This window comes from Penaeus vannamei, chromosome 15 (genome assembly GCF_042767895.1).
Source record: "Penaeus vannamei isolate JL-2024 chromosome 15, ASM4276789v1, whole genome shotgun sequence".
Lineage (NCBI taxonomy): Eukaryota > Metazoa > Arthropoda > Malacostraca > Decapoda > Penaeidae > Penaeus > Penaeus vannamei.
In genome coordinates this window covers 31,185,079-31,206,593 of record NC_091563.1, presented here as the reverse complement: position 1 = coordinate 31,206,593, position 21,515 = coordinate 31,185,079, and the positions used below count along the sequence as shown (strand labels likewise).

General features: G+C 38.5%; 1 protein-coding gene across 3 annotated transcripts; it reads left to right on the top strand.

The window, feature by feature from the left end:
• Positions 1 to 478: 478 nt before the first annotated feature.
• LOC113813221 (RNA polymerase II-associated protein 1) lies at positions 479 to 17,291 on the top strand. Of its 3 annotated transcripts, none has more exons than XM_027365192.2 (12): positions 479 to 568; positions 8,232 to 8,388; positions 8,665 to 8,757; positions 9,310 to 9,443; positions 10,227 to 10,413; positions 10,675 to 11,114; positions 11,888 to 12,050; positions 12,719 to 12,876; positions 13,128 to 13,322; positions 13,687 to 13,793; positions 14,336 to 14,579; positions 14,755 to 17,291. In XM_027365192.2, the coding sequence occupies exons 2-12, from the start codon at positions 8,241 to 8,243 to the stop codon at positions 16,915 to 16,917; spliced, it is 4,032 nt and encodes a 1,343-aa protein (XP_027220993.2). In that variant the 5' UTR covers positions 479 to 568; positions 8,232 to 8,240; the 3' UTR covers positions 16,918 to 17,291. The 3 variants fall into 3 exon arrangements, with proteins under 3 accessions (XP_027220993.2, XP_027220984.2, XP_069986744.1); XM_027365183.2 differs by lacking the exon at positions 479 to 568 and adding an exon at positions 4,862 to 5,000; XM_070130643.1 differs by lacking the exon at positions 479 to 568 and adding an exon at positions 5,972 to 6,083.
• The last annotated feature ends 4,224 nt before the right edge of the window (positions 17,292 to 21,515 follow it).

The following is a 21,515-nucleotide window of genomic DNA, read 5'->3' as shown; positions in this document are numbered from 1 at the left end:
CACATACACACAGATACACACACACACATACACAAATACACACACACACAAATACACACACACACACGCATACAAATACACACGCACACACACGCACACAAATACACACGCACACACACACATACGCACGCACACAAACACATACACACAAACAAACACACACGCACACACATACACACACACACACACACACACACACACACACACACACACACACACACACACACATATATATATATATATATATATATATATATATATATATATATATATATATATATATATTCTTACAAAAAATGTACTTTAATAATGTAAGTGCGTTTGTGTTCGTGGCGATGAAAAAGCCCGCCAAAATAAGTGTATGCTCGCCGAAAAGCTCGCCAAAAACGCGCCGTTGCGTGATTGGCTGCCTGCAAGGCGGGACGAGAATCCGGCGTCGTGATTGGCTCCGAGAGGGGAGTGGCGGGCTGTTCGAGAAGAGATCTGGTAGAGCGAGGACGGTCCGTGACGGTTGCTGCGCTCTCGATTGTGCTGCTCTATCTTAGGAGGACACATAGACGGAATTAAGGTGATTAAGCTGTGCGTGTGTATGTGAGGTGACCGTCTTTCCTTGGAGAGAAGTTCCTGTAAATAAACTTTGTGGCACGCCAATAAACCGTGGATTGCTACCTGTGTGTCCTTCACCCCGCCAACTTCATTCAATGCCCTGAGTGCCAAAACACTCGTCAAAGGCTGCTCACCGAACCCAGTGGGACAGTAACAATATGTATGTATGTATGTGAAATTAATGTGAGACAGAATGTTAATGGTGCAAATATAGCATATGCGCGCGTCTCCAGCTTCGCCACCTTAGTTTAGCTCATACTGGTCAAGATGAATGTATGCAGTATTCTAGGTACACGGCCGCAAGATGGTTCAACACATAAACCGAAACGGTAATTTTCTATATTACGTCCGTATAACCGATATCGACGATTTTGGTATCGTTGGATTTCTGTCACTCTCCCCATTGCAAATATATAGTTTTTATTGTGCGGAAACCCCCCGTTAGCGACAAACTTGGCCCCGATAGCAGGGGAGGGCATGGAAGGTTCCAGGGAAAATGCGGGGTTAAATAGCATTAATAATATAACGCACAGTGAAAATAACCATGGTTATTCACATAACTTTCCATTGCAGGGGGCTGCGCCTCCTGCGACCCCCCTGGGGGGGGGGGGGCTGCCGCCCCCCAACCCCCGCCGAGGAAACAAAACCTCCACCACGTATTCCCGGCAGGCTAGGGCGTTACACAATCATCATCGATGTCGGAGCGGCGGGCGTAATATTACAATTACCTCGTAAAATTCCCGCTGAATCAGCATATTAACCTTGGCATAGTCAGCATTGTATATAGAGACGATTGTAGTATAATCAGGATGAACAGGGTGGCCCACCCTCGTAGGCGGGTGTTGCGCCTTTTTCGATGTTACACCGATGGCTTCAAGGTCGAGTTTCCCGTGCTCTGGAATAACGACATCCGTATTCCTAACCGAAATAACCGTCGCGATGGCCGAGTGTGGAAGGTTCTCGTATTCGGAGACGGATTTTCTGCTTGAAATTGCAACTAACCAGGAAAAATGCTAGAAATATGCTTCCGCCACGGCCTCCTCCGTCGGGAGAAAGCTGTATCCTCCGGCCTAGGACCTCCTGCCGGACGCACCCTGCCTCCTTAACATTCTGCGGCAAAGGTGCACCCTCCCTACTAATTAGCGGCATTAATCAATCAGGTTAGTACCTTAAAAATCCTAGGTTATTGTAGGTTATCGGCTCCGCATCTAGTTTGTGTGCGCTCTATCCTGCCGTGAATACGTGGTGGAGGTTTTGTTTCCTCGGCGGGGGTTGGGGGCGGTAGCCCCCCCAGGGGGGGTCGCAGGGGGCGCAGCCCCCTGCAATGGAAAGTCATGTGAATAACCATGATTATTTTCACTGTGAGGTTATATTATTAGGGTAATTTTATATATTACGTCCGCCGCTCCGACATCGTCGCCCCCGCTATCGGGGCCAAGTTTGTCGCTAACGGGGGGGTTTCCGCGCAATAAAACCTACATATTTGCATTGTATAGAGTGAGAGGAATCCAACGATACCAAAATCGTCGATATCGGTTATGCGGACGTAATATAGAAAATTACTCTCTCTCTCTCTCTCTCTCTCTCTCTCTCTCTCTCTCTCTCTCTCTCTCTCTCTCTCTCTCTCTCTCTCTCTCTCTCTCTCTCGCTCTCATTGTTTACTTTTGTTTGGTTCAATATATTGATTGTCGCAACAAAAACAGAGGAAAGTTATCTGTGTTTTAATCAATCATTTGCTTTTATGTCTGTCTCTGCCAATCGCTTATCTGCCTGTCCTTCTATTTGTTTGTCGGCCTATTTTTCTGGCTGTTTATATAACCTGCCTGTCTGTTTCAAGCTTAGTCCAGACCAAGATACATTGCATCTAAACAGTTGCACAACAGCGTCTTTGTACTGTCGTGATATAGTTGCTCAACAACTGAGCAGCACGAAACACAGCAACTTTGTCCAGCGACTGCTGCGCGACGCTTGGGCAACTCTAACGCATTGCCGAACGTCCAGACCAAGCTGCACTTATCCCACAAACTGAGAGTGAAATGTAATACCTCAATTAATCTAATCTTTTCTGTTCTCCATACTTTGAACCTGGAAAAATATAGTCTACATTAACTGAAGGCTTGGGAGCAAAACACGAACAATCACTCACATAGCTTAATTCTGTCAGAAAAAAAATATTAGTAATTCATCACTTACCTGTACTGAGTCACAGCCAAGGGTTGTCAGAAAAAGAGTAACCAGGCAAACAGCTGCCATGACACATAGCTTAATGTCGTTAGGAGCTTCGTATTTGTAGTTTCAAATTACATCTTATGTTATGTCAAGAAGTAGATGACACAGTTAACATGCTCTGACTTTATTCTGCCACAAGAACTACTTAATGGTGTCTATGACCATATGATTTCCTATGTTATATTGGAGTTTGAGAAAATGAGAATTGTATATGGTCACAAGTTCCATGGCAGCTGCACCATTTAATAGTAAAAACGGTATAAATACAGTGACTGAATAAACTGAGGGCACATCAATTCAAAATTAATTGCTTATTGGCATCATGTACCGATTACTTTCAAAATAAAATACGGGGCTTCTGGTGGCACAAAGTTGAATAAGTCAGGACAGGTGTGTGATAGGCAACGATCTTTTTATTTCTTTATGATTCTAATATATATTTTTATATATTAATTATAAGCTATGTAAGTCAATGCATCCCTTACTTTCTATTTTATCAGGCTTTTACCTCTCTCCTGCTAGTGCAACGCCTTATTGATGTCGTGACTAGTCTGCAGTATAATGTGATTTCACGTGTCAGCACAATGCAGAATCCATAAATTCCACGGCACATGTAATTTGTGTAATATCTCATACTATTCACAACCTCACAAACCGGCACAAGTCAGCAGACGACTGACCAGTGATGACGAGTCGTGTTCCCCGCAACATGCATCGTGTTTCCTATTATGACAGATGGGTTGCATCTATTTTACTAGTGTCTGTTAAGGGAGTGGTTGTAAGTTCCCACAGGTGTGGCTGGATGCTGATAAGGTGAGTGGAGATAGACGAGGGAGCCGGTGAAACACACAGACATGCAAAATCATATCTCGGAACGATATATATATATATATATATATATATATATATATATATATATATATATATATATATATATATATATGTGTGTGTGTGTGTGTGTGTGTGTGTGTGTGTATTTTATATATATATATATATATATATATATATATATATATATATATATATATATATATATATATATATATATATATATATATATAATATATATATACATACATACATATATAATTTTCCTTTTAATTCAGATACTTTGTTGTGGGATTGTTGAGCAACATTATTTTGGTCTGGAGGCTGGTATTGAAACCATGTCTCGCAAGAGATGCGAGACATTTTTCGATTTCTTGAGTAACTAGTTCTGTATTGCACAACATTGTATTTTGGTCTGGACGCCACTTTAGCGTCTCTGATGCATGATGGATCGGGGTTTAAATCAGTATTTATATGACAGAATAATTATTTACATAAAAAAGGTATTAAAAGTGAGGAGTCTTGGGACGGACAAGCGGCATACTGATGTTTTACCACGGGCGTCCATATGATATGACTACAATGTATTCCCCCCCCCCCCCCTCTCTCTCTCTCTCTCTCTCTCTCTCTCTCTCTCTCTCTCTCTCTCTCTCTCTCTCTCTCTCTCTCTCTCTCTCTCTCTCTCTCTCTCTCTCTCTCTCTCTCTCTCTCTCTCTCTCTCTCCATGTATCCATCTATACATATCACACTATACCTCTTGTTTATCAATCTATCTGTATATCTGCGGGTCTGTTTATCAATCTACTTTCCTCTGTCTCTATCAAAACAGAGTGAGAGAGAATGAGAGAGGTGGAAGGAAAGTAAAACAAAGTAATGGACAGAAAGGGGGGTATGGGGGGCATTGGGGCTATGGCCATAATGACTAAAAGTGTTTCAGTGACTAAATCGATTTTTTAATGCAATTATTCACAAAATATCGTAAAGCTTTTCTGGAACACTATTCAAATATATTAACTATATCCAAAAGTAAGAAATTTATAACAGTTTATATTACACAATATCTTACTCCTGGCTTCAAGAAAAAATTACGTCATATCTTAACATCTACATCACCAAAGTCACACGAATGCCATCAACTCCAGCGATAGAGTAAATAACTACCCTTTAATCATCTATTTTTCTATAGACAGACGAATGAAAAAAACACCAATTCATTCGCGAGAACAGTCGAAAAGCACATGTCATAATACTGTTGTAAGCGACCCACAACAAGCGTGTGGATAGGTTACGTTTGTGACAATTGTGTGATCATACTACAGTCATTAAAGTAGATAAAGGTAATTATTTTGTCGTTATTGGGTTTTTAAATGTGAATTTGCATTGATGAGCGGATTTCACTGCTGACGATATCTTGTTTCATGTAATTTTTGCCAAGATAATAATAGGTTGTCGTGTATGAAACTCCCGGTAAAGGAGGAATAGATATCTTATAAAAATTATGAATTTCACAAAGATTGATTATAAAGCATCTTTTGTTTAATTGTTTATATATAGATATAGGTATAGTAGAGTATGTTGGCCTTTTGCAGAGTGGCGACAGGTGCAGAGGCCATTGCAAAAGCTATTCTTTTCACCAACACTGAGCTTTTGTGTAGAAATACCTGGTTTACCATTAGGTAATCATCCTAAACAGTGGAAAAATTTCCAAAGAGAATGGCCAGTAGAAATCAGCAAATTTGAATAAGATAAGAATAGCTTACACAGATCAGCAGATTAATTTCACAGTTATTTGTAATTCGTATGGTGCGCTATTGGTAACACTTAAGGCCGTGTCACACTAGCACTTTTTCCACATTACTTTTCCGCTGGCACCACGGAAATCGTGGTCATTTTGGCAGTCCGACCAAAATTCTAAACACAGAAAGATGGTTTCAACCCCCGCACAGGCTCTGGCGATGATGGATGTTATTCTGGCTATGTGGCGACGATTTAATGCGAAACAACGAATGTATAAGGTTAAATAAGGGCGTATTCTCGCTACTCTCTTCTAGTCATCTGACAGGGACAAATGTAAACAAACAGGCGAGCAGCTAGTTACAAACTTGTATCTGTTTTTATCAAATACAAGAGGGAATTTTCCTAATTTTAAAATATTATGTACAGTTTAGACTGTCTGTTTGAATCATTTTATATTATAAATACTTTTTTTTTTTTTTTTTTTTTACATTACTATAACAATTATCTATTATAGCTTATCATTTGAACGAAAAAGATGACGGAAACTTGCAAGCGAAAACGATAATTATGGTTTGACTGGAATTTATCGCATTCACCCAAAATACAAGCGGTAGTGAGAAAAAAAACACGGAAACGTCTAAGAACAACGGAAATTGTGCTAGTGTGACACCACCTTTACTTTGGTAAGTTCAGAAAATCTCTACCCCATATCTTCCAGCAAGGTAGAGCTTAAAGATTTTTTTTGGTATTTATCTTCAAATAAGAAGCCAGGTTAAAATATCAATGTAAAGATGCTTAAATTTTCATTAATATCAACACAGTTTGTATATTAAAGGTGAAACAGCACATCTTATGCACCCTAGCCAAAATAATCAATTGAATTTCAACTGGCTTCCCATTGCATGGTCACATAATTATCTATTACAGATCTTTTTGGCTCTAATAGACTGGTCGCTAGTGTCTGGTTATGTCACGGCCATGCACAGTTCCCATTGATTTCCCTTGCTTACATCATCTGCTTCAATTCTATCTGATTATTTTGTTGCCTCCTTCATTTCATGTCATTTTCTCTGGCTGCTGGGAAAATAAGTATCGTGGAGCACCTGGAAAAATTGAGCTTTATGTCCCCTTTTCTACCCTAATTATCAGTTTGCAAAGAAGATGCTATAGAAAGAAAGTGTCTGAGAAAGTTACATTTGATCATGTTGCAATTTCAGATTTTTCAGTTTTGGTGTTACGTGTCATTTCCAATAATACTGTAAGTGTTTGTTTGGCTTTGCCACAGTATCAAAGGTGGGAAGGCCATGGCAATCTTTTGAACTGTGCCATTGTCATGACAGCTATTAGTGATACTTCTTATAAGTCAATGTCACACAGAGATTTTTTGTTTCCTCTTATTTATTCAACTCAATTCCGTGTATTTTTTAAAGTATGCTGTTAGTAAGTTTAGTTGAAAATTGTAATTTTACCATAAGGTTTATCTTAACCTCTTTGCTCCAGGTTTAGGTACTGATTACTGAAGTTTTCTGTAAATTTTGTTGCACATGGACGGCTCTACAAGTACTCAGATACCAAAAAGTCTAGGGCAGTATTGATTACAGGTCATAGAATTTTCTTTAACAAATTTAAAGATTGTCCTAAAAATAGTTTATGACTTAAGATTGTCATAAAGTTTATCTGTGACTCATTTTAAAGACTGTCCCTAACAGTTTTGTCTTTGACTCACTCTCTTGCCACATTTTGAAGTTAACACTTAACTGGTACTAATATTTACATCTTAAAAGACCTTGTAATAATAATAATGCATTGTAATGATAGGATGAAATTATTGTATTGTTTTTGGCATCACTTAAGGACAATTTAAAGACAATTCTGTATATGGGACAACCCTAGACCTGTCTTAAATTTCAGCCGACGTATAAGCAGATGTCAGATGGTAAGCACATTTTTGTGAGGAGTCACAGACAAAATCAGATTTTTTTATTCTTCTCTTATTTTATTTTATTTTATTTACTTTTTTTCTTTTTCTTTTTTTTCTGCCAAAGAATGATTTTGAAGTATGACCTTCATGAACACTGCCCATGATTTCCCAATTCCTTGAATTTACAGAAAAAAATATTTTTTGTATTATATTGGATATTTGTACCATTATTATCATTCTGATATGTTTATTATAAGGGTAATAGAATAATAACAGGAATAGAAATAATAGAAGGATGAAAAAAAAAATCTTTCCAGAAATCAAGGAAAAGCATAAACAGTCGATTGGTAGACTAATAATTGTAATCTCAATACTGATAGGCCCACAGCTGATAATCTAAAATTCCAGTACACATACCATATATTTTTACCATCTTGAGCCACTGGTTTAAGAAAGGATAGGGGTTTAAATATCAAGATTTTGATTTTTAAATACTAATTTATATTTATGATAATTAAGTTCATTTAAATATTAATTGCCAATGAAATGAAGTACCCTCTAAAATGAGAGGTTTTTATCATTATTTTTTTGAAATATGGAAATAGATTTTTAATTCTAAAATCTGTGAGAGAGGGAATGTGTGTGTGTGAGTGTGAGTGTGAGTGTGTGTGAGAGTGTGAGAGTGTGTGTACATGTGTGTGTTTGTGTGAGTGAGTTAGTAAAAGTAAGTAAGTGATTGAATGAAAGTGTCACACACACACACACACACACACACACACACACACACACACACACACACACACACACACACATATATACACACACATATATATGTTATACTTCAGTTCAAATTGTATAACAGTAACCCATACATACGCCTAATGTGTCTAGTTTTATCTTGCTGATCTAGGAAGGCAAGATGATCCAGCGTCCCAAAAGGGGAGAAACGGATGAGGATCTCCTGCGCCAAGAAGAAGAATTTTTAGCCCGTGCAAACTCCCGTCCTGCGGCTACAGTAGTATCTGTCAATAAAAGAAAAACTGAGGAGGAGGATGAAAAAAAGACTGGTATGGAATGTTGTCAGTGAGAGCCATTGATTTCTTTGTTTATTTTTTTTTTTTTTCCATTTATTTATTTCATTTATTTATTTTCTTGATTATTATGAATATGATGATGATGTATATTCATAATCTTGTGTTTGTGTGCATACATATGTGTGGATTGGTGCATGTGGGTGCATGTGTGTGTGTGTGTGTGTGTCTTCATGATCTATTTTAAATTATAGAGCAGTTGTCTGTAAGTCCTACATATATCAAATGTCCTTTTCCAATTTTTCTTTCAAGAACCACAAAAACCACAGTCCAAGTTTGCAAGGGAGCGTGCCAACAAGAAGAAAAAGGAGGGAATAGTCGACAACACTGTCCTGAAAGAAGCAGGTAGGCAGGCAAAAATATTGTCAAGGAGACCAAATTTTTAACTTGAGGATTTTTATACTTTTTCCATGTGCCTCATTTTCCCATTTTCTCCACTATCTCTCTCCCCCTCCCCCCCCTCTCTCTCTCTCCCTCTCCCTCTCTCTCACTCACTCTCCCTCTCCCTCTCCCTCTCTCGCTCTCTTTCTCCCTCCCTATACTTATCTCTCTCCCTCCCTCCCCCTCTCTCCTTCCCTCCCTCCCCCTCTCTCCCTCCCTCCTTCCCCTTCTCTCTCTCTCCCTCCCCCTCTCTCTCTCTCCCCTCCCCCTCTCTCTCCCCTCCCCTTATCTTTCTCTCCTCCTCCCCTTCTCTCTCCCCCCTCCCTCTCTCTCCCTCCCTCCCTCCCTCCCTCCCTCCCTCTCTCTCTCACTCTTTCCCTCTCCCTCCCTCCCTCTCTCTCCCCCCCTCCCTCTCTGTTTCCCTCTCTCACTCTTTCCCTCTCCCTCTCTCCCTTGGATATAAAAAAGCTTATAGATATTCTGACGGATCAATATTTCCCTGTCTTTACTCTGCAGCATCAAGAGAGGAGAGAGTTGCAGTTTTGGGCCGCATTGTGGAGAGAGTTGTACCCCCTAATGTAAGTCTTGAGGACTGGAAACCAGAAGCAAATCCCCATGGCTTCCCAAAAGCACACCAGCTTTCAAACTTAGTAAGTAAGATGAAGTGTTGCTTTACTGTGTTATGATTACCTATGTTCTAGTAAATGTTGTATGCAAGTATTAAAGTATTATGATTACCTATGTACAATAAATGCTTTTCTCCTAACATGCTGTAAAAACATTTATTGGTATATATTGAATGAAGAATGTACCATCAGAGTATTGGTTAAGCTGTTTCTCTTGTGCCATTTATATTTGCTTTCATTGGGTTCAGTTTTTCGACCTTGCTTCAAGGTGTATGTGATTGTTTAGTAGTAGAAATTTGGAATAGATTAAAAATTCCTTTTACCTAATGTATATAAGTAAATCATGTACAATCTTGGAAATCATTTCATACTACAAGATTATTTTTAACCAGTTGGTGCCAGATACATGTATTGTTCATTGTAGTTTTGTTTTTGAGCTTAGTTTACACAGAAATAGCTTTTCAAGTGCTTTGTCACCAAGGAATCAGATATTAGAGCTACCCGACCACACATTTTTTTTTTCTGTTACTGTTTTTTATTTATCATTATTGTAGCATTATTAGCAATAATAATAGTGATGTATATAAAACCCCTTTTACCTGGAAATTTAAGGAATAAGGTAACCAGGTAAAAGTGGACATTGTAGCATACTATCCGATGACTCAGCACTTCAGGAGCAATCTGTATATAAAAAATTTAATTAAAGCAGAGTGGAAAGAGCATATATACATGCTCTCCAGGTGTCAGCTGATTAATGAGCACTTTTTGAAATGAGATCAAGCTACTTATATTCTTTCTCTTCTATAGAAACATGGAACCCTTTCTTCAGACCCAAATCTCCTCACTGGATCCAGAAAGAAGTCCCTCTACATGCAGGAATTGGAGGGAAAAGGTGCCATAAAGAAGCAAGGCAATCAAGAGGCAGGAGCGTCCCCTTCAGCTAGCCCTGTAGTTTCATCTTCAAACGTGGAAGATCCAAGAATTTCTGCGCTGGGTAAGGTCATTATGATGTAGTTATTACTCTCATCTTCTTCATCTTCTTTTGAGGGGAGGGGGTGGCTGCATACTCTTAATATTCTAGTATTTTGCTTATTAAAGTAGAAGTTTATTTTTGTAAAATACTCATTTACTAGAAACTTTAAAGTTAAAGGAGTGGATATTTTGTTTATCAAGGGTAGAGCTTTAACAAGTAAGAATTTAAAAGTTTTATTATAATTATTATTATTATATTATTTGCTATTTTCATTTTCAACAGGACAGCAAAGTTACATCATTCAAGGAGATATCTCAGAAGCACAGAAGATTCACAATGAAAACATCAACAAAATTGCTAGCATGTCACATGATGAGCGCCTAAAAGCTCAGCAGGAACTGATGGCCAGCTTAGGCCCTAAGGAGCTAAACTTCTTACAATCATTGAGAAAGAAAAAGGAAATGTTGAAGTTGCAGCAAACAGAAAGTGAACCCATGGACTGTGAAGCTTCAGGAAAAGCAAGAACAAAGCCACTTGCATCTCCCACACCTCCAAGCAGTGCATACAAGGGAGAGGAATTGCGGAAAGTGAGGTTTTCGGAGGATGTGGAGATGGAGACCGAGGGAACATCAACAAGTTCAGTTCCTGATGATTCCACTATCAACGAGAATGAGCTCCCCATACCCCCATCTGAAGCTAAGAAGTGGATCCACATGGATAAAGTTAGTGAATGAATATGCTGTAATATCTAAAGATCTTTCACAAATTTCTGAAAGGATTTATTGCATCTATTAACTGGAGCTGAAAAGGGACAAAAAAATATCCATTATATATGACAGGTTACCTAAACAGTGTATGAATGTCTTACATATTTAAACACATAGAGGCCCTTTCAACTCCTAGCTGTCTCTCTGATTCATATAAATGCTAAGCATAGGTACAAGAACAGTATTAAGATGTATGAAAATTTTGTAGCAGTTATAGGGATGAAGACAGTCATATGATAATGAGAATTTAACAAGAGTAGTAGTGATAATGTTAATTGTAATAAGGATGATTAGGAAACAAATAGTAAAGGTTATAAAAGTTCTTTCTCTAATAATAGATTATGGTAATATACATCTGTTATGACTGGAGATTAAAGCCAGAAATTCATATGAGTAGTATTTTGATATCTGCTTATGTGGTAAGTTAATGGAATAAAAAGCATAAGGAAATGACAAGTTCTCTTTATCAAGTACATTTGCTTTTAGGAGTTTTATATATTTGTTTGATTATTTAGTTTTTAACTTCTTACATTTGTTATATTTTCACCCATCTTATTTATTATTCTTTTGCTATTTGCTTTTATCTTAGGGATGGACCTCCTCTTTCATAACTTCATTACAAAATTATGATTTTATTGTCATGAAGAAATTTGATATGAATTTAACTGAAAAGCACTCAATAGCCTGTCTTTTTAAGAATTAGTCCTCACTCATTTGGTTTCTTGCAGGTTGATTTAGAGAAGCTCAAGTGGATGACAGATATGCCTAAGCCAAAGCCACTAAAGAATAATGAAGGGTTTGTTGCAAGATTCAACTTTGACGGTGACATTTTGCCTTATGATGCAGATGTTTCATACCGCGAAGCATTGCACCATCATGGAGAAGAACCAGGTAGGGAAAATATTTGACATTTTGAAGTGCCACATCCAGACACTTCCATATTAAACCTGTTTGACAAAAACATATTATTTGATGTTACTTCATTGCCAAATGGCATTTCACTATTTTGTAGAGAAAGTGCTAACATTTCCAACCACTTCAGAAATCAACTGCAGCACTCAGATGACTGTTTTATCCTGAAGTTTTTCAAAACATGACCAAACAGTTGAGCACCATTCATATTTAAGGGTTCTGGGCCATCCTGTGTTTGATGTAACATTTTATCATTGTACTGACAATTTCTATGTACTTTCACATTCATATATTTCTAAAACATTTTGTGGTGAATTATGAATGAGATAACCTTTTAGATACAATTATTTCACAGTTCCAAACTGAAGTGCAAGAAGGATAATCTTTTGGATGACATTATTTACATTTTATTTAGAACAAATTTTCAACAAATGTCCATGTGAAACGGCAGGGGAATGGCATACACACAGGGAACATCGTATTCAATTACAGTAGTTCTCTCTCTTTCTCTCTTTCTCTCTTTCTTTCTTTCTTTCTTTCTCTCTTTCTCTTTTCTTTCCTTTCTTTTATTTTATCAGAAAAGTGATCATGAAACTATAATACTATTCATCAATAGTATTCATGAAACGTCATTTTCCTTATTTCAGGACGTGCTGGATACACCCTTGATGAGCTCTTCATACTTATCCGCTCTAAAGTGTTGCAGCAACGACACATAGGCCTGCGCACTCTGGCCAATATACTGAGGAATGCAAAAGAAGGCCTATATGACACAGCTGTGAATCCTCCAATTATACAATTAATGGTGAGTGTGTATCCTGGTAGCTTCGTAATTTTTATTGTTGTCCTCATAACTGCGTAAAGAATTCTTAGTTGCATGAAAAACTGTAATCTTTATTTATAAAAAATATAGTACAGAAATTTAGGTATTATCAATGACCTTTTTGAATCCCAGAAGACTGTATTATTATTTTGCCAAAGATACATAAGTTGTTTGACTTAGGATGTTTAACAATATTGTAAAATCTGGTTATAACACTTTTCACAACACTTCAGGTAGAGGCAGGTGTAGTACTCCTTCTCCGCTTCGCCCTCGATGAATCTTCACATCATGTGTATGGGGAAGCTGTACGGGGCCTCTATTACCTTTTATCCAGTGAACCAGATGAGCATTGCCTGGCCATGGCCCAGCCTTGGGCTCCTGCTGGCCTTGAACCAGGGGTGTCTAGTAATATCCATGCAAGTGAGAAGGTAAGAGAAAAAGAGAGTAACTATTTTGTTAAGGTAGACATACAGTAGAGGTTTTTCTTCCAGATTTGGTTGGAATTAATGTAAGTTTTTAAACCAGAATCTGTGTGATTAGCTTTAAAACTTTCCTTGTTTGTGGTGAATATTCTAGAAGAAAAGACGATATTCAAATATATGACCAATTGCTTTGATTGTTTCTTGAGAAGAATAAATTGATAATTGGTATAAGATTATATATATATATATATATATATATATATATATATATATATATATATATATATATATATATATATATATATATATATATATATATAATATTTATACTTTGAAAAGTAACTGTGTTTTGTGTTGTATGAATTTTTAGTCTCGCAAAGAATTGGATGAAGAAGAGAAGGAACTGAAGGACATTGAGGTGATTAAACTTGATGTTATCCGGGCTCTTATCAGGATGGACACCCACATCAGGCTCAGGTATGATTTTTTCTTCTTCTTCTTCATCTTTTTCTTGTCCTCTTTTTCTCATTAAATTTATTTTTCTCTACCTTTTACTTTGTGTCTAATTTTAACATTGGTATGCTCTATTAAAAAATCATGGAACTGCTTCTGAAGCATAATTACTTAGGTAACTAATATTGTACATTTAATTTGATCTAGGACATACATGATGTAGTTAATGTTGTTACCTTACATATCAAATGTTATTTTGTATACCAAAAAAATTGATATTTATGGACAAGAGAGATTGTAGTGGCACTTTTTTTTTTTTTTTTTTTTTTTTTTTTTTTTTTTTTTTTTTCCCTCTCTTTCTTTCTTTCTTTCTTTTCCTGCCTTGGAAAAACATTATTTGGGGATTAACTTTGAAGTAATATGGACCTTTACCATTCCACAAGGCAAGGAGTTCTCATAATTTCTGAGCTTTGAATTATGTATAGTATAAGTTGTGGAAGACTAAAAAAGTAAAATCTGCATGATGAAGAAAAATAAAAACTAACAAAATTCATCCATTCTCTTAGGTACATCCTAGAGACTGTTAAGCCAAATCCAGACACAGTAATCTACACACTAGGCATCATGACTCGAGTCGTCCGCCACTCACTCACAGCTGCATGGAAATTGGTCCAGACTCCCCGCCTTCTGTCAGTGATACTGGACAATTTCCTCCCACACAACTTGTCTCCATTGCTCACTGGTGAAAATGTCTCTTCAATGTCATCTGTATATGGGGTCCCTCTCAAACAGGCTCTTCGTCTCTTAAGGGTAAAAGCTAATTTTCAACATTCATCTTAAAATATTTCTTTACAGTTAGTGAAATGCTGTTACTTTTTTTTTTTTACAAATTTTCCTTTGGCATGTCCTTTTATGTAGTATCATTGTTTGCAGACTAGCATATATTCCAAATTAAATTTCTAACTGAATTTTACATATATTATAGGTCTTAGCAGCAAGAGGTCGTCAGTTGGCAGCAGTCCTGGTCAATACCCATGACGTGATGGGACGGATCCTCACCTATGTATCCCTGGAGCCCAGTGAGGTGGGCATACCCCTCCAAGAAGCTCTTTCCCTCAGTCAGGAAGCATATGCCACATGGGCCACTCTTTTGGCATATGGACTGTCAAAAGCAGAGGAAGCCATTGCTAACTTCTATCCACTCATTGTGAAACAATTAGTGTTCTACAGAGATAAAGTTCCCATCAATGAAGAGACTGAGAAGAATAAATTCAACTATGATGTTGGTGCACAGCTGATCAATACTCTGACCCGTGCTGTGAATGTGGCTGCTTCACAATCTTTGCTCAGTAGTAGAATGAAGCTGAACCAGGGGACAGTCATAGGAGCCAGTGGAAAGGCAGAAGTTTTGCCTCCTCCATCTCTTTCCTGGGATGACCTCAGTGATATCCCACAGCTGATAGAGACATGTCTGAAGAAGTGGCTGGTTCAGCTTGAACGATCTGGACAAACAAGTTTCTCAGCACTCCGTCTGTTGGGCAGTTGCTGCAGTTTCTTAGATGCCTACTATTTGAAATGGAAAGATCAGAGTTCATACAGTGGAGAGATGTGTAATCAAAAGCTTCAAAAATTGCATCATGAAGTAATTCTTCCCTTCCTAAATTCTACTTGTTTTAGCAATTTAGTGAGCAGCCTTTCTAAACATTCATCTTTTATCTGTGACTATCAGGTTGGTACAAAACGAGACCCAGTCAACCTTGGTTCTCTTGGTTGTGTGACACATGGAGGAAAAATTGTACCTGTTGTGCAAATTACATCTCCATTTCCTCTACTCCTTCCATTATCATCTCTTTTAGTTATCCTTCATTCCCTCCATCCATTCCTGGATGCACAAGGAACCAAATTCTTGAATTTGCCTGAACTTTCTTCATACTTTCAAAAGGTATGTTGTTCTCATCAGCAGTTATCAGAACATTGGTTAACAAGAGTGGAGGTCCATATGATTTCCAACCTTTTGCATTTAGCAGCTTTAAAAGGCTGTACTGAAACCAGTATATTTCATGAAACAGCAATGTGCATCATGGCCTGCATTCAGAAAGGTGATGAACACCTAATAGAAAAGTTGTTGAGCAATGTAATCTGTTCTCCAGAATTTACATCTGATTTATCTGAGATGAGCTCACAGGTTGATAATCTAGCACTGAATGATTATGAGCCTCTTATCTCCCCGGCAAAAGTTCAACCCATTTTGTCACCAAGGCAGTTGACAGAGAGAATATCCAGTTCTTTAGTTTCTATTTGCAGTGAATTAGTAGGTACCTTGGCCAGCAAAAGAGAATATGAGGCCAGCAAGATTTTGAGAAATGGTATTCATTTTGCAACCAATGGCATCACAATAGATCAGACAGAGACACCATTGGCTCTTGGCAAGTGTTGGCCACTTGAACCAATCAAATATGTATACAAGACTTCGAGGATACAACCTTTACCTCAAAAAACTGATGACCTTCCAAAGAAATTCTCAAGTGACCAGTCATCCCCAGAGGACATTTTGACTGTCACAAGGTGCTTGCAAATGGCATACCTTGGCATCAAGTACCGAAGAAGGAGTATTTTGCAATCTGCTGACATCAGCTCATGGTTGCAGCATCTCTCTCTAGTGTTCCTTGTAGCCAGTGATATTTTCCTTGATGCAGACGTAGGTTCCTATCTCCAAGGTACAGTAATAGAACTGCTACGTAATGGAGGGTATTCTGAGCTTGACCCAAAGCTTACTATAGAAGGTTTTAATTCTAGCATTAGTTGGTATAAAGAACTTCTAGAGCAGTTTCTTGCAGTGTCATATGGTGACTCCACTTTTGCACTATTTCTCCTTATCCCCGTTCAACAGTACTGGCCTATTGAATATCGTAAGGAACTCTGGGGTGACATGTCTGATGCACTTACCTTCTTCCGTCTCACTCCAAAGCAGGTAGAACAGTTCATTCCACTGAAGCAGTTCTTTGAGCCAAGAGAAGAAGATGAAGGTCTCATCATCAAATACAGGTCAAACCTTGGTAGTGGTAATGTTTCTGAAGCAAGAAATTCATTTCTTTTCACTGTTGCCTCTCATCATATCAGGTCACACATAAAGAGGGGACAAACATAATGTCAGCAACAAGTAAATGTCAATTTTTAAAAAAATTACTTTTCTCATCGAAATTGATAAAACTATTTCTTTGGTATATTTTTCTATTGTGTAATTTTAAGTTCAACCATAATTTGATGCCGTAAATGGATTAAATTCTTATGATATACTGTATAATTTTCATTCAGAAGAAATATACATATACATATGAAGTATTAAATTATTTAACCCTGTCTTTATCTGAGCTCTCCCTCAAATGTATACACTCTATTTCCCACAGTGTGTAGGGTTGTGTATATGTTATTATTGTATCCAAACTATACGCTCTCCATTTTTTAATACACTGCTGTATGCTCAAACCCCACATAAGACTATTGAAAAAGAAATTAAATATTTGTGTGATGTTTCCATATCCTATGCTGATATGCTATTACTTAAGTAATTACTGGACATATTAGCTTGTAAAAAAAAAAATACACAGAAGTATGTAACAGGGATGATAAGTGAGAACCACTTGTTACAGATAGTGTGCCTTTGCTAATTTCCCCTTCCTCCTTTCTCCCTTGTCTCCTCATATCACTGTGACTACCTTTCCCCCAGTAGTATTCACCGTTACTGTCATTCCCAACATAAGGAATGTCTCATCATCGTCTGACATACCCAAATCAGTAGCATAAGGAATAAAATCGTCTTCTGATTGATGTCATGAGAGAAAAGTATCCTAGGCATCACATCTCGGACAAAAGTAAATAAATAAGTCCCAAGGCAGAGAAATATTTTTACGGGTGAAGTTATTACTAAATGTCTTGGGAAATGATCATACAATTCATGTTGAAATAATAAACTAAAATAATAATTTGCCATAGCTGGATAGGGAACAAGCCATTGGTGCCAGTGTTATGATACATCTTATGATTACACACCGTCAGAACTTGGTTTGTTATCACCACAGAGAGGTGGTGCCGTCGCAAAGTCCACAGATGTATGAGCAAATGCTGCTTTCAAGTGATATATGCTAGTATATCAAAATATAGTTTTTGTAAGTAAGGACTTAAGAAACAGCAATCAGAATGTTCAATATTTTGTCAACTAGAAGCAAAAGTGTTGCAAAACTGTGAAGGAATATCTGTATATACCATATGAATTCCTCATGTTATCTGCTGAGAGCACATTATATTCACAAATATTGTTTAAAAGAATGAAATTAATTCCTTGGTCATATGAAAAAATAAAGAAAATAAAAAGAAATTAAACTACATGTGTGCAGCCAAGTTGTCTCATTTTTAGTAATATGGTAGCATGTATTATTGTGCAAAAGACCATTCAGTTGCTTGCTTTTCTTTTTCTTTTTTCTTTTCTTTCAATAGAAAAAATAGGTTATGAATAAATAAATTTTCATAAATAACAGCTATATCTCAAATAACCTACTTATCAAAAGGAACCCCATAAACAATGCCAGGGGCAGTTGCTCTACCAGGCAGTGAAGTACTACTGTAACATTAAAACTTTACAAAATGCAATTACTTGCGAGAAAACCTGCATTGCAATAAATTACATATTTCCTGACAGCAGTAATGAATAATGGTTACAGGCTGTGTATATGTCAAGGTATGCCTGTTACTGTAATAAGACCTTGTCATACCTTGTGGTCTTAGCTGAACTAGGTTCTTGGAGCAGCAGGAGGCCATGAAGATAGCAGAGTCATGGCCCACCGGTGTGTGGACAAGCCCTGGCTTTGTATTAACTCTGCCCCTTTGGCCCCTGAGGTTAATGCGAGAGAACCTAACTGGCAGCAAATTGCATAGGTGTTGATGCTGGAAGGAGAGAAAATTTCTCTCCCACCCAGCAATTAAGGTAGGCTGTGGGTCCCTCTGGGTTAACGACCTCTGGGACTCACACTGGGACCTGTGGTTACTTGTACTGTCTGCATCCCAGTGGCCACCATCCTAGTGTGAGGCTTGTGGAGCAAAGCCCACAGGGCACCCACAGGTGGATTATGGGACCTGCAGCCAGCCACCTCTCACTAAATGGGGTACCATTGGCTGAGGTGGCATCCACCTAAAGTAACTGTCAAGGCTTAAAATCAGGTAGGACATCAGGGTAGAGGTTTGTAATGTCCACTCTTTGCAACAGGATAATCAGTTGCCACTACTATCAGGGGAACTGGGGTGGCTGAGAGTTGAGGTGGCTGCACTCTCAGAGGTGAGAAGACCTAGCAATAGCACAATCAGTGTGGGTGGCTACACCTATTACTGATCAGGCCACAGCAATGGTCACCAGCTTCATGGAGTAGCCATAGCCATCTCCAGCAGACTTCAACCCTCAGTAGTAGAGGTTATTCCAGTTGATAATTGCACGTGCTCCTACAGATGTGTGTGAACTTGACACAAAAGTAATGTAATGTGACAGACAGTCCTCCTTGATGAGATATTCATATTGTTCTGGGTGACTTCAATGCAATATCTATGTGCGATTGAGCTGGCTATGAGATGTCTGTCAGCCCTTAAGGATCAGGAGCTGATGCTGGCTACTAGAATATCCTCCCTTTCCAGGACTTTGCAAGATCCCAGAAATTGACAGAAATTGGCTCTTGGTACTGGCACTCTGATCCACAGCATTGGATGTGGTACAATGATGCAGGTAATACGGCCAAGGAGATCGACCACTCAGAGTATCCTCCAGAACTGCAGGGTGTATTGGAGTGCCAAGTTCTATGGCACTGATCATATATTAGTCATGGCTACCCTCCAAGTCCACTTCAAAACTCCCAATGTTTCATGTGAACAGGTTGAGGGAGGGGGAGTGTGCCTTCTGTGGGACACCTTCAAGCATGGAACACTCGATGCAATTCATGAATCAATTGGTGAATGCCTAAGAGCAAGACAGAATTTTATCTTGGGATATACTGAAAGCCACAGAAGCTTGAGAGTGGCTCATCTGACAGGGGATCATGGTTTGCATCATTCCCTGGTGCGCAGGACCCAGTCACTGCTGAGAAGGGACAAGGAGCAGTTTATTAGGAGTCTAGCAGTGGAGGTCAAAGGCCATTTCTTAGTAAATGATCTTCACCCTGCCTATCAAGCTTTGAGAATGTTGAACTCCATACCCTCATCACAAGCGACTGCACTCTGCTCAGTAAGTGGCCAGATCACTTCAGATCCTGTTGGGGTGAGTATTTTGAGCAGTTGTACTAGGTTGATCCACTAACAGTTAACTTGGATGCAGGTAATGTCGAGATTCATTTGCCAGACCCACCCGTCAGTGAGGATCCACCCTCCGTAACTGAAGTTAAGTGAGCAATTTCCATGCAGCTGAAGAGTGGTAAATCCGTGGCTGTCTGCAGCATCCCAGCTGAACTGTTAAAGACTGGTAGTGAACCCAAGGTGCGAGGTTTGCATGCTTCCTGACTGCCATCTGGCAGTCTGGTACCATTCCCCCTGACCTGCTGAGGGGTGTGGTCATCCTTCTCTGAAGGGGGAAAGGGGATCAATGGGACTGCATCAAACATGGAGTCATCACACTGCAGAGCTAATGTCCAGAGTCATTGTCGCACAATGACCTTGACTTTGTTGACAATGTTGCTATGCTGAGTCTTTGGAAACCCTAGTAGTGGCTCTAGGTGCATTTAGTAGTGAAGCAAAGCCCTGGGTCTAGAGGTCTCGTAGATCAAGACCAAGATCCAGGACTTTGCAGGCCTGCTAGGAGAACCTGTTCAGTCAGTACATGCTTGTTGTCTCTGTTTGAGACAACCCTGGGTGGAAGAGGCTCGTGGGACATCCTAGAAGGGCATGGCTTGGACATATCAATCAACCTACCGTGAAGAGCTTGATATGAGCCAAGTACCTGCCTGGCGGCTCGCTATGAGGACCCTCATACATGAACACAAAGGGTGGATGCGGCTACTGGTGTTGCCTTCCCAATGATGATACCTGGTTGGATGGTAGGGACTAGAGATTTTTTCATTTTCATACCTCAGGAATTTTGAAGTGGTAATACTGAGTGGGATCTATATTAATAAACATGTTTCTAGGGAAAACTCTTTAGTTTAGGATTTTATGATGTTTGTAATGCAATTAACTATTTTTAACCAATGCTCCCAGAAAATTGCAGTTGTCATTGTTGTACTGTTTTGTGAAGTGTTTTTACACATTGATGGCTCCACAAATGCTTATCCACCAAAAAGTCAATCAGTGAACCTTGTGACCTCACCTGATTCCTCCTTTCCATGAGTTTTCAGGTAAATACTTTTTTTACCATTGCTATCAATACTAGTATACTACTAGTATAATTATAAGCATTATAATTATCATAATGTCATTTTCATTACTAACAGCAATACAAGGTTAATATTCTTTATTAGTTTAAAATCTTTCATTTGCTCTGGTTTATTTTTCAGAATGATTTTTCATTTATTTAAGGTTTGTTAAATGAAAAAGGCTTTTATAATGGCCAACATACAGTAAAGCCAGTTTTATTTCTTCTCCCCCCAAAAAATTGCCTTAATATCAACATATACAGTAATGCAAATACTGTCACAGGAGTTCTCAACCATCTAAGTAGCATGTTTACTACCTAGTGAGACAGTAAGGTCCTTCTACACAAAGAAAGAGCAATGCCCA

What these genes read in the sequence shown, in the direction of transcription:
- LOC113813221 (XM_027365192.2), top strand. Translation starts at nt 8,241, where the DNA reads ATGATCCAGCGTCCCAAAAGGGGAGAAACGGATGAGGATCTCCTGCGC. An exon ending in CCATCATGGAGAAGAACCAG is followed by an intron (nt 12,051 to 12,718) that starts GTAGGGAAAATA and finishes TCCTTATTTCAG; the next exon opens with GACGTGCTGGATACACCCTT. An exon ending in AGGCTCTTCGTCTCTTAAGG is followed by an intron (nt 14,580 to 14,754) that starts GTAAAAGCTAAT and finishes CATATATTATAG; the next exon opens with GTCTTAGCAGCAAGAGGTCG.